Below are 16198 nucleotides of genomic sequence, written 5' to 3'. Positions count from 1 at the left end.
TTATTTGTGGAGTCTCTTGTCAACATCACAACAGACCTTTCTGGTCATTTTTAACTCCAAGCTCATGGAGTAACTTATGACGTTATAGGAAAAAATTAGCTCTTTATTGCCAGGGGAAACAACTGCTTACCTGATTCAGACTGCTGCTGCTGATGAGAACATTGTGGTTCCTAATAGTCTGATGTTCAACAGCAGGTCAGACCAAATATGAATACAGTAAACATTTTATTGTGTGATAGTGGATTTATTTGACGTTGTACATACATTACAGCAGTTGTTATTTTTTATTTATTTATTTTTTGTCTACCTCTATGGATTCTAAAAGGTTTGGCAAGATTCAGCTGAAGATGCACCATTCAGTGTTTTACTCCCTAAAAACAGATACATAACTCTAGAAAACTGTATGTATATATATATATATATATATATATATATATATATATATATATATATATATATATATATATATATATATATATACAGTGAGGAAAATAAGTATTTGAACACCCTGCTATTTTGCAAGTTCTCCCACTTGGAAATCATGGAGGGGTCTGAAATTGTCATCGTAGGTGCATGTCCACTGTGAGAGACATAATCTAAAAAAAAATCCAGAAATCACAATATAGGATTTTTTAACTATTTATTTGTATGATACAGCTGCAAATAAGTATTTGAACACCTGTCTATCAGCTAGAATTCTGACCCTCAAAGACCTGTTAGTCTGCCTTTAAAATGTCCACCTCCACTCCATTTATTATCCTAAATTACATGCACCTGTTTGAGGTCGTTAGCTGCATAAAGACACCTGTCCACCCCATACAATCAGTAAGAATCCAACTACTAACATGGCCAAGACCAAAGAGCTGTCCAAAGACACTAGAGACAAAATTGTACACCTCCACAAGGCTGGAAAGGGCTACGGGAAATTGCCAAGCAGCTTGGTGAAAAAAGGTCCACTGTTGGAGCAATCATTAGAAAATGGAAGAAGCTAAACATGACTGTCAATCTCCCTCGGACTGGGGCTCCATGCAAGATCTCACCTCGTGGGGTCTCAATGATCCTAAGAAAGGTGAGAAATCAGCCCAGAACTACACGGGAGGAGCTGGTCAATGACCTGAAAAGAGCTGGGACCACCTTTTCCAAGGTTACTGTTGGTAATACACTAAGACGTCATGGTTTGAAATCATGCATGGCACGGAAGGTTCCCCTGCTTAAACCAGCACATGTCAAGGCCCGTCTTAAGTTTGCCAATGACCATTTGGATGATCCAGAGGAGTCATGGGAGAAAGTCATGTAGTCAGATGAGACCAAAATAGAACTTTTTTTGGTCATAATTCCACTAACCGTGTTTGGAGGAAGAAGAATGATGACTACCATCCCAAGAACACCATCCCTACTGTGAAGCATGGGGGTGGTAGCATCATGCTTTGGGGGTGTTTTTCTGCACATGGGACAGGGCGACTGCACTGTATTAAGGAGAGGATGACCGGGGCCATGTATTGCGAGATTTTGGGGAACAACCTCCTTCCCTCAGTTAGAGCATTGAAGATGGGTCGAGGCTGGGTCTTCCAACATGACAATGACCCGAAGCACACAGCCAGGATAACCAAGGAGTGGCTCTGTAAGAAGCATATCAAGGTTCTGGCGTGGCCTAGCCAGTCTCCAGACCTAAACCCAATAGAGAATCTTTGGAGGGAGCTCAAACTCCGTGTTTCTCAGCGACAGCCCAGAAACCTGACTGATCTAGAGATGATCTGTGTGGAGGAGTGGGCCAAAATCCCTCCTGCAGTGTGTGCAAACCTGGTGAAATACTACAGGAAACGTTTGACCTCTGTAATTGCAAACAAAGGCTACTGTACCAAATATTAACATTGATTTTCTCAGGTGTTCAAATACTTATTTGCAGCTGTATCATACAAATAAATAGTTAAAAAATCATACATTGTGATTTCTGGATTTTTTTTTTTAGATTATGTCTCTCACAGTGGACATGCACCTACGATGACAATTTCAGACCCCTCCATGATTTCTAAGTGGGAGAACTTGCAAAATAGCAGGGTGTTCAAATACTTATTTTCCTCACTGTATATATATATGCCCATAGAGAACCAGGATACACATTATAGTTCTAAAGGTGAAATAAAGATCAGATCTGGAAATAGAAGGTTTACATGTTTTAAATGCCCTCATGAAATTGTATTCCTGTTATCGTCATCTGATAAACAGCATTTTAACAGAGACAGCATCTTACATAAACTTGAACATGTTCAGTTCATTTTCACCTCCAAGAAAAGAATAATTCAAACATTATATTGTTACTGTTGTGAAGATACTGTAATTTGCCATATAATTTACAATCTATATATCAACTAGCAGTATGAGCACAGTATAAAAAGCACAAACATTGCAATTAAAAAAAGAAATATTACACGATAGAACCCATTGTTTTTTCCGAGCTGTGCAACATATTTTTCAGTTGAATTGTAAAAAGAGATAAGATGGAATTTAAAGGCCATAATTGTTAAACTGACTGCTAAAGGTACACATATTTACTGTCCACGTGACACATTAATCAAGCCTAACAAATGTTTAACCACATTGAATAAGTTTAACAGTTCCACTTAGTTAAAACAAAAAGCCGTCTCCCAAAGACACCTGTAAAAGCCAAGCACACGCCTTTAGAATACAGAATTTTGTTAACTTGGACACTGTGTCACGGACAACAGGTAATACTGCAAATAAGGATAACACTGAAGTGCAGAGGTCAGAATAAATGTACATAGTTTCTAGACATTGTATACAAATTAATTGTTTTCCATGTTCAGTACATTTCCGATGTCATGGTAGGTAATATATATATATTAAAGTTATATGAATAATAAAATAAATGTGTTCCCCATAGTATGGAATCATGTTTATTGTAATAGATAAAATATTAGATTTAATAATAAAAAAAAAACAATTCTAAATGCTAGTACTGTATCCCTTGTGGTTGAAGGGTAGTTTATTCTTTTTTAAATAAATTATTTTATATGATGGCATTCATAATAAAAAAAACAAAAAACAACTGTGAAATATAAAATGCCCTACAAAGCCAAAACTCAACATTGAAACTAAGAAATAAAGGGCTTTGAAGTTTTTTTATTGTCAAGTCACATTTACATAATAAATTAGTCTCATTCCATTGTCTCTGAATCTGAGCATGGTTAAGCCAAAACATATGTAACAGGACAGATCATAGTCCAAAAGATCCGGCAGTTGGGGGCAGTAAATTCAACAGAGATAATAACAATGGTACCTGTCTGCTACCTGAACTTGAACCTCACCCTGAAAATGTGTTTAAAAAGGCACAGCAATACATAATGATTTAAAAATTATTTTGGCACACACCCATACAAAAAATATATTTGACAATTTATTAACTTTGCTGGTGTGTACTATTCAATTATAACCTGTTGAAACCTGCCATTTTTTCGTTACTTATAAGAACAGCATAGAAAGGATAGGAAATTATGGAGTGTATGGGTGGACAGCATCTGAAAAAATGACAACTTACATTACCTGCAAAAGCACCACTAGCAACACGGCATGTACCCAATCTGCTAGGCCACAGCGCAGATAACAATTACTAACTGTATTGATTCATCACAAGGAATAATGCTGCTTGTTTCGCCTCCACATGTTTAACAAAATGCCAATGATTAGGAGAAAGCAAACCATAGAGAGGACAATAACTGCAATGATCACTTGACTTGTGGCCTTGTCCTCATCTGAAACATAAAAAAGACAGTTCAGTTAAGTGTTTGAAAGAGTGTCAAATCCACTGTTAAATTCAGTTCAGGGTGTGGAACATTAGAGCAGAAACTAGCAGAGCAAACACAAAATGACTTAAATCACTATGTGCTATGCCTGCACGGTCACATTTAAACTTAAGTAATAGTAGAAAAAAAGTGAATACCCTGTTTACACCAGTCAATAAAGGGGTTGTTCACACACAAATGACAATTCTCTTATCATTTACTCATGATATCAGGCGTGTATGACTTTTTATTCACCAGAACACATTTGAAGAAACTTTTGAGATTTTGAGATTTCTCTTTTGAAGCTCCAAAAATCACTGACAGTCAGCATAAACATATTCTATACAACTCCAGCTGTAAAATGAATGTCTCCTAAAGCGATGCACCTTTGGTGTGAAAAGATAAATATTAAAGTGCTTTTTTAACTCTAAGTCATGCTTCCGTTCTGCAGCGGAATGCACATTAAATAATTGCATTGGCATTTGAAATGTGAGAAGTGAGGCATGTGCTACACATGAAAGATCTAAAGAAAGAAAAAAAAGATACAGGTAGTCCACTAAAATAATGGATAATTCTGCTCGAAATGTTGCGTTTGTGCTTTGATTAAATCTCAGATGCATCTGGGATAGACAGAACGTAGGTTTTATTCATGCTTTCTTTGTCTTTTTTTACTGTTTATTACCATGCAGTAGCACTCTGACATAGTGATTAATGTACAGAATGTCGATGTACCTCACCTAACCACATGTAATTGGATCATCCGAGACGCATCTTAAAACCAAGTGTAAATGGAGTATTGACTTGTGACTACAAGTAAGCATGTACTGTTTGTGAGTGAATCAACTTATTCTGAAAACATGATACTCTGGGAAATCCTAAATAAAATTTGTAGAAAAATTGCACTTTTGAGCTCAAAACATTTCACCAGAAATGTCCTAATGTGCATGTTCACCACAAAGTACCAACAGCCTTGATCTTTCAAACTCTATAATTGCATTAAATTAGTCTGTAAGTGCACTGTACACTCCTAAGCCTACAATTATTGGGTTTGAAAACTGTCCAACTGAAAAAGAAGGCCTTTGTTCTTTATCCATCCATGTCACACACAAAAAAAAGCTTAGACAGTATATTCCATTGGCTAATTTAAGTGAGTACAACAAAGAGTGCCTGACGACTCCTTTTGTGCTTCATGGAAGAGAGGAATTCATGCAGGTTTGAAAACATGATGTCATGGACACCTGCAGCATTTCATCTGACAAAAGTATAACCTTATATCTTGGAGGTCCTGTGGCATAGTCCCTTGGTGATTTTGTTTTAGAAGTGTGAATCTTCACTTGCCTCATGATTTGATTATGATTCATAGGGTAACTAATCGATTATCAAACGATTCTCAGTGCATCATGATGCATCTTACTGAGGGAGCAGTTCCTGTTAGGCCTACATATTAATCTGTTGGGATAGATATCCAGGAATCGCAGGTGATGGCCTCTAGGCTGGCATTCGCATCACTCTGGATTTTGTCACTGTACAGAACAGGTATAGCGGTGTCTGTTTCTTAGCTGTATATTCTGTATTTTGGCTCCAGGGTATGGAGGAGGAAGCGAAAGCCGGTGTTTTCCACGAACGAGTAAGGGCAGAGATCCTTTGCAATAAATGTGGCAATTGACTGTGGTCTTCTTTGCCCTTTCAGAGATCTGAGGTAAATTTGATAGCATCGCTTGTTTTATTGTTGGCTGGTTAGCTGCATTTTGCAGGGTTGCTGCTAACTTTAGCTCAGAGTGAAAAATGGAGATGTGTTGCTGAAGTATTTAATCTTGGTTCGACATGTCTCTATTCACAGCATATTTTTTATCAAGCTAATTTTTCTACTTATCTTTGTAAAAACTGAAATGTGCCCAAATATCTGCTTTCAAAAAGTTAGGTGTATTTTTAAGCACCGGCTGCTGCTCTCCCTCCGCCATGTCTCAGTGCTTTGATTCCGGAGGACATAAGCAACTTTTTTTATAAATATTTAATAAGACTACTTACTTTATTTAAAAACAGTACAGAATATACTGCATATGACATTTAATAAAAAAATAATCTATTCTTTTGTGTGTATGCATCGATACAGAATTGTTCAAGTCAGCATCGCAATGCATCGTAAAAACTATTATATTCCACAGCTCTATTTTATTTTTATTTATTTTTTGGCGAAAAACAAAACCAAACCGTTCAATTCTGGTGACTGTGAGAGAAGCATTTTTTTTATTTTATTTTAGCACATTTCTAAAAGACAGTAACCGACAAGAACAAACAAGTTCTTGCGCTAAAAAAGCAAGACGCAGCGCAACAAATAGAGCAGAACGCAGGAGTCTCAAGACGCATTTTAACAGTTCTTTTTAACTAGACACAGCGTCTAAAAATGCAGTGCTCCTGTGAGAGAGATGCTAAAAACACAGTGAAACATGACGCAGTTATCAAAAGACATCAATCTATATTATTCATTGACTTGAATCTAGCAAATGTTTACATGTTAAACGGTTTAAAATACATCCGTTGTGAACAACCCTTTATTTAAATTGGCACAGCACTTGCTGAAGTTTCTCAAAGTTACCTATCCAAAAGGCAGCCTATTCATTGTAGGTAAATATCCACTTTATCCAGTGCTGTTTGTTCCCAATGTTCGTAAACATCCCGATACTATTTTAACGAGTGAGAAACTGCTCAAAAAAATACCGTGAGAGTGCAGTCCAAACGAACACAAATACATTCAGACTGTTTTTCGAGCTAGTTTGCCTGATTCATTAAAAAGATACGACTCAAAAGAACGATTCATTCACAAATCGGGCATCGCTAGTTCTTTTAAACAGCCAAAAAAAAAAAATGGGACACACTTCATTATTGCTGAGATATTCTAAGAGAAAATGTTTCTCGGGCCAGTCGAAGCACTCATGGTTTACATGATACGTACTGGCGCACAGCTGAAAGCGCCACTGATGAGAGTTGAATGATGACAGAATCCGCACAATATGTCTCACTAAAGGTGTCCCATGTTATTTGTCTTTTTGTCAGAAACAGCAATATTCTGCCCAGTATGACTTCAGCATTTAGCTATGCTCTTACAGTTTGTCAAGTTATTACAGGTGAAACTCAAGTCTTCAGAAGAATCAACAGAATCATTGTCTTACTCCTTCCTTCTAAAGTCTTCAAGGAGTGTCAGGTCAAAAATCCAAACTATCTGCAAATGCAGACAAAGGAGTTCATTGTTGTTAAAGTGCAGGAAAATGACAAACATAAACATTCCATTTAATGGATGTCATGTGTTTTCAGTCTACCTACAGTGAACACCTCCTCACACACTCTACTTTACAAACATTTTTATATACACTCTAGTGCACTCAACTCAACTATAGTTCTTACCATAACTGATGATCACAGGCCTCTGAAGGTTCTGGTTGAGGAGGTGGTTCTTTAGTGTAAATGTAACATTAACCACTGGTTTCTGGACCTCATAGCTGCTCTTCATGGAATAAAGTCCATCTTCAGTCTGGTCATAGAGCTCCAGGTGATGATTGAGGTACTGACCCTGTTCCCCCAGCCAGCTCACCTCAGGTTTAGGGAATCCCTCCGTCTCAAACTGAACGGTCACTGTAGTGGAGTTCACATGAATGCTCAACCTGGGTTCAGAGTAAAGAGCTAAAATACACACACAAACACAAACATACAATCAGATGAATCCTCAAACAAAACTAAAAAAGTTACATAAAAACAATACCTAATTCATGTATGATTTACCCCACCATCTGTGTCAAATTAATTGATCACTAAAGCCTCAATAATTGTTTTTACCTGTGATTTCTCTAAACAAAACATTTTTGGGAATGAAAATGAAAATGAAGCTGGGAGCTCCTGAAAACATTGTTTCTTTCTATTAATAAAGGTTTTGGAGTATTGCTCATAAACATACCTCCATAGGTCACATCTAATAGTGCTTTGTCTGATCCTTTGGCATTGCTCACTATGCACATGTAGCAGCCTGTATCTTTCTGCCTTACTGCTGCAATTTTTAGAGACGCATTTCCTTTTCCAAGCTCTGAAATATACAGTGAGGTGCGATTTTGGTATTCCGGACTCTGCCTTTCCAATTGATCCTGTTGATAATAGAAACTGTGGACGACCCGTGAATCCTCGTACCGCTGCCAGGTAACAACCAAGTCAGAGAGGTCAGGATCAGGAGTGAACTTGCAGGGCAGTACAGCTGGATGACCCCGTATTGCCATCAAATGCTTATGAGGGACACTCACCTCAAAAGAGGCTAGAAGGAAACAGCAAGAAGTACTAAGAGTTACTTGTTGATGAAACACCCCCTTATGCACTTCAACAATCATACTCTTTGAGAGATGGAGCAAAATCATCATCACAAGTTACAATGTGTCATATTTACTCAATTAGTTTTGATCTTAAGTGATCATTATCATTCTGTAGCCTGTAGGGACTACTCTCCTGGACAACATGTAGTCTCACAAAAGCCAGAAATTTCACTATGATGTCAGTGTACATCTTAAAGGTACAGTTCACACAAAGGTGAAAATTATCATTTGTGCATAATAATAACAACAACAACAACAACAAAACACAGCCTGTTCAAAGAAATATTCCAGGTTTAATAGACTACAAGTTAAGCTCAATGGACAGCATTTGTGGCATAATGTTGATTACCACAATGATTCATTTTGAAGTCCCTCATTTTCTTAAAAACAAAATATGGGTTACAGTTAGACACTTACATGGGTGTGAATGGAGCAAATCAGTAAACGATAAAATATTTAGTTTCAAAATTATACAATGTGTGATTTTAGTGTGATTCTTTTTTGTTTTAATGTAACTGCTTGCTAACCTTTTCTGTGTAAAGTTATATCCAATTTTACAATGTTGTTGTCATGATGGTGTAGCATCAGTGACAAATAACTAAAATGTCTCTACGTAGAACAGTGGTATGCCGCAAAAACTAGTTAAACTTTACAGCTCAAATAGTACAAAGGTTTTAACAGAAGAATTAATGTAAGTGCTTCTATAAAAGTTTCACATTTCTGCTTATAAACCCTTAAAAAATTGGCCCCATTCACTTCCATTGTAAGTGCCTCACGGTTACCTCGATTTTTGCTTCTTTTCTTCTTTTTTTTTTAAGAAACAGGACGGACAATAAATAAATGTTTATGCTAATCATCATGTCACCAATGCTTTCGATTGACCTTAACTTGTATTCCTTTCATTCGAAGGCTCCAAGAGATTGGTGAAAATGGTTAAGAATACTTGCCTAATTAAAAAACTTGTCTTTATGACTTAAATTATGAAAATGTTTTACTGTTAGCTTTGCCTCATTTAATTTCTATAATTTCTTTTTAGCATTTTGTTTTGCAGTCTCAATTCATAAAGAGACATGGGTACAACATGATTACACATTTGTTGACAGTGAAACTAGCAGGTGTACAAGAGATGTTTTAAACCGTTTCCTTAGTAATTCCTTTAAATAGCAAGACTTTAAGATGTTCATTTATTAAAACATATATTCGAATAAAGTCTGTTTAGAAAAAAAAAAACTTTTCAGTCCCTGGTCTGTGTGCCTCGCCAAAAAGTCTAAGGCTGAAAGTGGTGGGCTGTGCATTTAAAGACTAGGCCTGCAGTGTGATTCATGCCATTAAGAAACAGTTTCACAATGAAGAAGACACCCTATGCCTTTAGGCATCATACATTATGTCGCAGCTAACTATTAAAACCAATTGACATTTTAAAAACACATCCACGCATGAAAGCCAGAACTTGAAATGACACTTAATGCTCAAGCAAGCCTAATATTACCTGCAGCATGACTGTTTTGTGAAATTAAGGTCTCCCATACAGACATTGAAAAATCAACCAAGGAGGTCTATAATACCTGGAAAAATCAACCTAATAATATTTGCGATTTAAATGCTGCTTGCAATACATTTTGTTTCGTCAGAGTACACAGTTATGCTGCATTCCATTCAAGTTGGATGTGGTATATTCCTACTTCATATCTCTGAACATAAATGCATTCCATTCCCCGATATTCATAACTGCAACACTCCTATTATCTTAGCAGGAGTTTGACTCTCATTAGAGATGTCTCCTAGCAACCCAACTGATAAACAATGCTGCAGACCTAGCATTTGTGCTTCAGGTGTACGATTATAAAAAGAGATTATGTTTTTTACACCTGCTTCTGCAAGCGTTTGTTAAACAAGTTTTAATATCATGTAATGTGGAAACAAACTAATTTATATATATATATATATATATATATATATATATATATATATATATATATATATATATATATATATATATATTACTTAAAGGTGCAGTATGTAAGACTTAGAAACCAATATTATTAATGACACCTTTGGCCGTTAGTGAACTGCAGCCAGATACTTGTTGCCTTTGATCGGGCACACAATAGGGACACCAGCATCAACCAAAACAAAGAGACTGAACGTGATTCACCGGCATCATGCTGACAGATGAGGCAGCATAATAAAAATTACAGTTATGATTGTTATACTACTAACTTTGAGACTGTATATTTGATATCCAGTGCAGGAACAGGGCTAAAACAAAGTGTGGATATATGTCTGACTATGCAAGTCTGTAGTTTGAAGTAATCACTTTTCTTTGCATGATACATTGACTGCATTTATACGATTTATCAATAGCTGTTTGCTAAATTTGGTGGATGATGACATTAGCTGTTTTTAAAATAGACTACATTATAAATATGTTGACAATTCAGTTTTGATGTGATTCCATCACAACTGTCATTTTGAAATATTGATGCGCTATTGTTTTATAATAATAGAATGTATATATTTTCTGTATAACCAAGTTACGTCACACTAATGAATGGAGCTTTTGCATTATCTTGAACATATTTTTGCATTAATTTCATGAATTATTGTAGTTTACCTTGCTGAATAATTACAGATTAACATTGACATTAACCTCACTTTTAGTATAAAGAGAAGATTGTTAAAATTACATGAAAATTCGTCAGCGGGCAAGATCAAGTTAGCTATAATCACACAGATCAGTCCTTATGGCACTATATTTCACATGCTTTGCAGTTATGTAAGCTTACCTGTCCAATAACAAAAATGCCAATTCAGGGTCAGTTTTTATGCCCAAAACTGAACGAAGGTCCCTCAGGGAATCAAATGCCCTGCTGATGTTCACGCTAGTTTTCGTTCGTCCACGATCACGTGAATCAGTTTCAGCTTAGCCGGACTGGATGCAGTAGATACAATTTTTTTTTTTTGGCTTACTCGGAGTCGTGTTGCAGACTGTCTGTTGACGCTGTTGAATAACGGAAGAGAAGCTACTGTCTGAGGCAAGGCTCTCGGGAGCATCCTTTGGATTTTCCCGGCAAAAGCAACCCACTCCCTTCGCATGAAAATCAGTCTACAGGCAACCTAGGAAGTCCGGGAAGGGCTAATTTTTTAAGTTGCATTACAAGCCGTTCACACATTGGCAAAAAAGGCGAATATTACATGAAAAAAATAAGACATATTGCACCTTTAATGCAACTTTTTTTGTACATCTCCCTGAGTATCGACATGTTTGTGTGATATCATGCCTCTGCATCTTGGTGAAATCGGACTTGATAATTTCTGCATGAGCCTACAAGTAATTCTGACTTCAAGATGCGTTCCATGTAAAATTTGACTTTCCGAGTTGAATGAAACGCAGTACTACTTTTCAAATCTTGATCCGACACTGAATGCTCCAGCAACCTAATGTAAACTTAGAAAACTCCTGATGTTGCTATAACAATGCAAAAAGCACTAACCAATTTACTTGAAGTGAAAATCAGCCCTCCTTTCCCTTTTAATAAATTAAGCAATCACACGGTCATGCAGAATATCTTGTGTTTTTAAATCCATCCAGATCTCTTTCTCAACGTCAATACCAGCAGTGATGACAGCCTGATTTTACGCTCTTTGTTTTGGAATTATGTACATAACTTGTCACTCAAGGCAAGCTAGAAGGCCTCGACTGGGACATATCCTAAAGATCTACCCATCAAGAACAAATAAATCAACATGATTGGCTGATGAATACAATCTGACTTTAGATGCCTATTCACTTACACTGTTGAGGGATTCTGTGGAAATTCTGAAGGCCTGAAGGGGTGGAGCTCAGAGTCACGTGCTGTTTTGGGCATGCGATTTGTGAAACAGTTATCACACTTTGCTTGTAAGCATAAAGGAATACATTCTGACTGCATAAAGTTTTAGTTTTTCTCTATTTGTTTGTATATTAATTAAGAATGGAAAATACATAGGAAAAAGGTGATTGGGAATGAAAGGATGAAAAATATGTATTTATTTGGCATGTTAGGCCATGCTGGACCTGAGAATTTGCCACTTGTTGAAACTCATTATTCATAATATAAATGTACTTATTTGGCATTTTAAAATAGTTGGTAAAAACGAGCATACCATGTTGTGGTGTACAGTATTTATACATTATTTTTACATTTACATTAATTCATTTGGCAGACTTGTGACATTTAGACTTTTTTTTAATTTTTTATTAGCAATGTAATTTTATCTCGGCAAAGACAAAAATCCTGCAAACAAAGGCAAAGCCATTTGAGCTTTCTTCTCTCATGCCCCAAGGTGCTGGTCACGCAAAGTGCGATCAAGTATTAAACACAATTGAACAGTATCGTTAACTCCCACACACACCCCGTTGATAATGAAAAGTTGAATACACTTTTATATATCCAAATATGCATATGCACATTTTGATTTCTTCCCTATAAAAAGTAACATATTGAGACATCCTTTTTCTCGTTTATGATCTAAGCAGATGTACAAGAACACAAATCACAGCACAGCCTGAAGTTACAAAGTTTGAGCGCATGTTTTAATTAAAAGCCCTGTCAGAACACAGGAACCTGTGAACGGCCCCTCAATATCTTTTTTTTATCTTTACCCAACAACTTTATCTAAACAGAACATTCTCCCCTCAAAATAAGACTGAGTGGAACATTAAATAAACCATCACACATGCAACTCAAATTTGAATATTATATTGCACCAGATGCCTTAATTATACAGCATTTTGTCTTATTGTCATTCAAATGTGACCCTTGATTCTTACCCACAAAAGCATCCACGACGCAAAGTATGAGCCAAAGCATCTCGCTGGGAATTCAGGACCATGGTTTTTAACGAGACATTTCAGTGCAGCTTTTACGCAAATATGTCAGTCAAGTTTTACCAAGAAATGTAAAATGGAAATCGTATTAATCAAAGTATACTTCAATTCAAGGTCAAATTTTTGAAGAACGATAAAGTCACTCTCAATAGATGAATAAAGTGTCACGTTGAGATCCGGAGATGTTGAGATCACAAACAGCTAAAAGAAAGTGCCTTTACCTTGAGCTGAGCAGGCGATATGCCAAAGGACCGCTTTCCATTGCCACCTGCTGGTCAAAATGACAGAACAGCCTTTTACTCAGCGCTTCATTTTGGGACTTATAAAAAGAATTATACAAAAAAAAAAAAAAATAAATAAATAAATAGAAAATTAACGTCATAATAGATGAGTGGACAATATAATATTTGCACAGTGCCATAAATGCTTCACAATTTATCCAACAATGTCTCGACTTTTCAGGTTTTAAACTTGCAAAAACCTTGTAATCATCATATTTATAAACATTAATAGTATGGAATAGGGTCATTAAATATTAGTAGTAAAAATCCACAGCCCTTTAAAAAAATCTAAATCACACGAGACAAAAGCAAAATAAGGGTTTGTAAAACAAACAAACAAACAAAAAAAAAAAAAACTTGGCTCCAGAGGGAAGATCCATTAAAGAAATTATCAAACCTTTAGGTGCCTTCCAATCCGCAGGGTCCCTGCGTAGTGTTCACTGCTCCCTACCCACTGAGCACGATATGCCCCTATATCTGTTGAAGTCCACTTCACTTGACAAAATTCGTGCATTTGGAATACCCCGCAACGCCACATACAACGCTTGAGTCGCGCTGATCACGGGGTTCAAGTAAGATGACACAAAATACTCGCGTAAACACTTTCTAGGCTTAGTCGAACTAGGCGTTCTCCTAGGGCGCCATCTGCTGGGAGTGGAAGTGGAAGAAAAAGGGGATCAACAACAACAAAACAATAGTGTTTCCAATACGGCTAAATTGTCTCACACAGTATGTTATTATGCACAGGAACTATTGACACCATTTACCTGCAAGCAGGTAAACCTGTGCTTGGTTTTCTTTCATCTGGTCAAGGAGGTACATTTTCTGTTTAATCTATACTGATTAATTATGATTATGGTCAAAAGATTTTTGTAAATGACCAAAGTTGCTTGTAAAGTCCACATTGCAGATTGGCTTCAACAGTGCTGATTGCACAGCAGTGATTAAAAAGAGTAACTTCCACTGACTCGCCCATGTCGTGATAATGTATAAGCTCTCAGTCAAGGCCGGCCCATGGGTTTGTGAGGCCCTAGGCGAAATCATGTAAACGGAGCCCCCGGTGTGAACATTTTCATAATGTTAAAACATCCATAGAACCAATGTAATCATGATGAGCAGATTATTTTTTTTTTTAGATAGAAAGCACTAAAAAAGAAGCACTATACTGTACAGGTCCTTCTCAAAAAATTAGCATATTGTGATAAAGGTCATTATTTTCCATAATGTAATGATAAAAATTAAACTTTCATATATTTTAGATTCATTGCACACCATCTGAAATATTTCAGGTCTTTTATTGTTTTAATACTGATGATTTTGGCATACAGCTCATGAAAACCCAAAATTCCTATCTCAAAAAATTAGCATATCATGAACAGGGTCTCTAAACGAGCTATTAACCTAATCATCTGAATCAACTAATTAACTCTAAACACCTGCAAAAGATTCCTGAGGCTTTTAAAAACTCCCAGCCTGTTTCATTACTCAAAACCGCAATCATGGGTAAGACTGCCGTCCTGACTGCTGTCCAGAAGGCCATCATTGACACCCTCAAGCAAGAGGGTAAGACACAGACAGAAATTTCTGAACAAATAGGCTGTTCCCAGAGTGCTGTATCAAGGCACCTCAGTGGGAAGTCTGTGGGAAGGAAAAAGTGTGGCAAAAAACGCTGCACAACGAGAAGAGGTGACCGGACCCTGAGGAAGATTGTGGAGAAGGACCGATTCCAGACCTTGGGGGACCTGCGGAAGCAGTGGACTGAGTCTGGAGTAGAAACATCCAGAGCCACCGTGCACAGGCACCAGAAACAGCGGCAGAAGCGCCTGCCCTGGGCTACAGAGAAGCAGCACTGGACTGTTGCTCAGTGGTCCAAAGTACTTTTTCGGATGAAAGCAAATTTTGCATGTCATTCGGAAATCAAGGTGCCAGAGTCTGGAGGAAGACTGGGGAGAAGGAAATGCCAAAATGCCTGAAGTCCAGTGTCAAGTACCCACAGTCAGTGATGGTCTGGGGTGCCATGTCAGCTGCTGGTGTTGGTCCACTGTGTTTTATCAAGGGCAGGGTCAATGCAGCTAGCTATCAGGAGATTTTGGAGCACTTCATGCATCCATCTGCTGAAAAGCTTTATGGAGATGAAGATTTCATTTTTCAGCACGACCTGGCACCTGCTCACAGTGCCAAAACCACTGGTAAATGGTTTACTGACTATGGTATTACTGTGCTCAATTGGCCTGCCAACTCTCCTGACCTGAACCCCATAGAGAATCTGTGGGATATTGTGAAGAGAAAGTTGAGAGATGCAAGACCCAACACTCTGGATGAGCTTAAGGCCGCTATCGAAGCATCCTGGGCCTCCATAACACCTCAGCAGTGCCACAGGCTGATTGCCTCCATGCCACGCCGCATTGAAGCAGTCATTTCTGCAAAAGGATTCCCGACTAAGTATTGAGTGCATAACTGAACATAATTATTTGAAGGTTGACTTTTTTGTATTAAAAACACTTCTTTTATTGGTCGGATGAAATATGCTAATTTTTTGAGATAGGAATTTTGGGTTTTCATGAGCTGTATGCCAAAATCATCAGTATTAAAACAATAAAAGACCTGAAATATTTCAGTTGGTGTGCAATGAATCTAAAATATATGAAAGTTTAATTTTTATCATTACATTATGGAAAATAATGACCTTTATCACAATATGCTAATTTTTTGAGAAGGACCTGTATAGCTCCACCTATACTGTATAGGTAGATGACAAATAACATGTCCAAGTTTTCCCAAAATGAAGATGTAGGTTAAAATGCATGCTGCGCAAGGAAATATGTGTATTTTAGGTGCTGTGAGAAGTCAGCATTTTATCACCTTTCAACCTTTTTCTAGTACAAATAAACCAAT

The 16198-nt window shown here is 37.1% G+C and overlaps 1 protein-coding gene across 4 annotated transcripts; it reads right to left on the bottom strand.

Moving 5' to 3' along the window:
* Positions 1–2016: 2016 nt before the first annotated feature.
* zgc:172120 (uncharacterized protein LOC799440 homolog) lies at positions 2017–13858 on the bottom strand. Of its 4 annotated transcripts, none has more exons than XM_052090676.1 (5): positions 13701–13858; positions 13244–13293; positions 7750–8097; positions 7203–7478; positions 2017–3770 (listed from the first exon to the last, which is right to left on the bottom strand). In XM_052090676.1, the coding sequence occupies exons 3-5, from the start codon at positions 8060–8062 to the stop codon at positions 3646–3648; spliced, it is 714 nt and encodes a 237-aa protein (XP_051946636.1). In that variant the 5' UTR covers positions 8063–8097; positions 13244–13293; positions 13701–13858; the 3' UTR covers positions 2017–3645. The 4 variants fall into 4 exon arrangements, with proteins under 4 accessions (XP_051946636.1, XP_051946639.1, XP_051946635.1 ...); XM_052090679.1 differs by having other exon boundaries at positions 13244–13290; XM_052090680.1 differs by lacking the exons at positions 13244–13293; positions 13701–13858 and adding exons at positions 6971–7020; positions 12966–13207 and having other exon boundaries at positions 3661–3770.
* Between the last annotated feature and the right edge of the window lie 2340 nt (positions 13859–16198).

The sequence above is a fragment of the Xyrauchen texanus genome, chromosome 24, assembly GCF_025860055.1.
Source record: "Xyrauchen texanus isolate HMW12.3.18 chromosome 24, RBS_HiC_50CHRs, whole genome shotgun sequence".
Taxonomy (NCBI): Eukaryota; Metazoa; Chordata; class Actinopteri; order Cypriniformes; family Catostomidae; genus Xyrauchen; species Xyrauchen texanus.
This window is presented reverse-complemented; position numbering and strand designations above follow the sequence as displayed.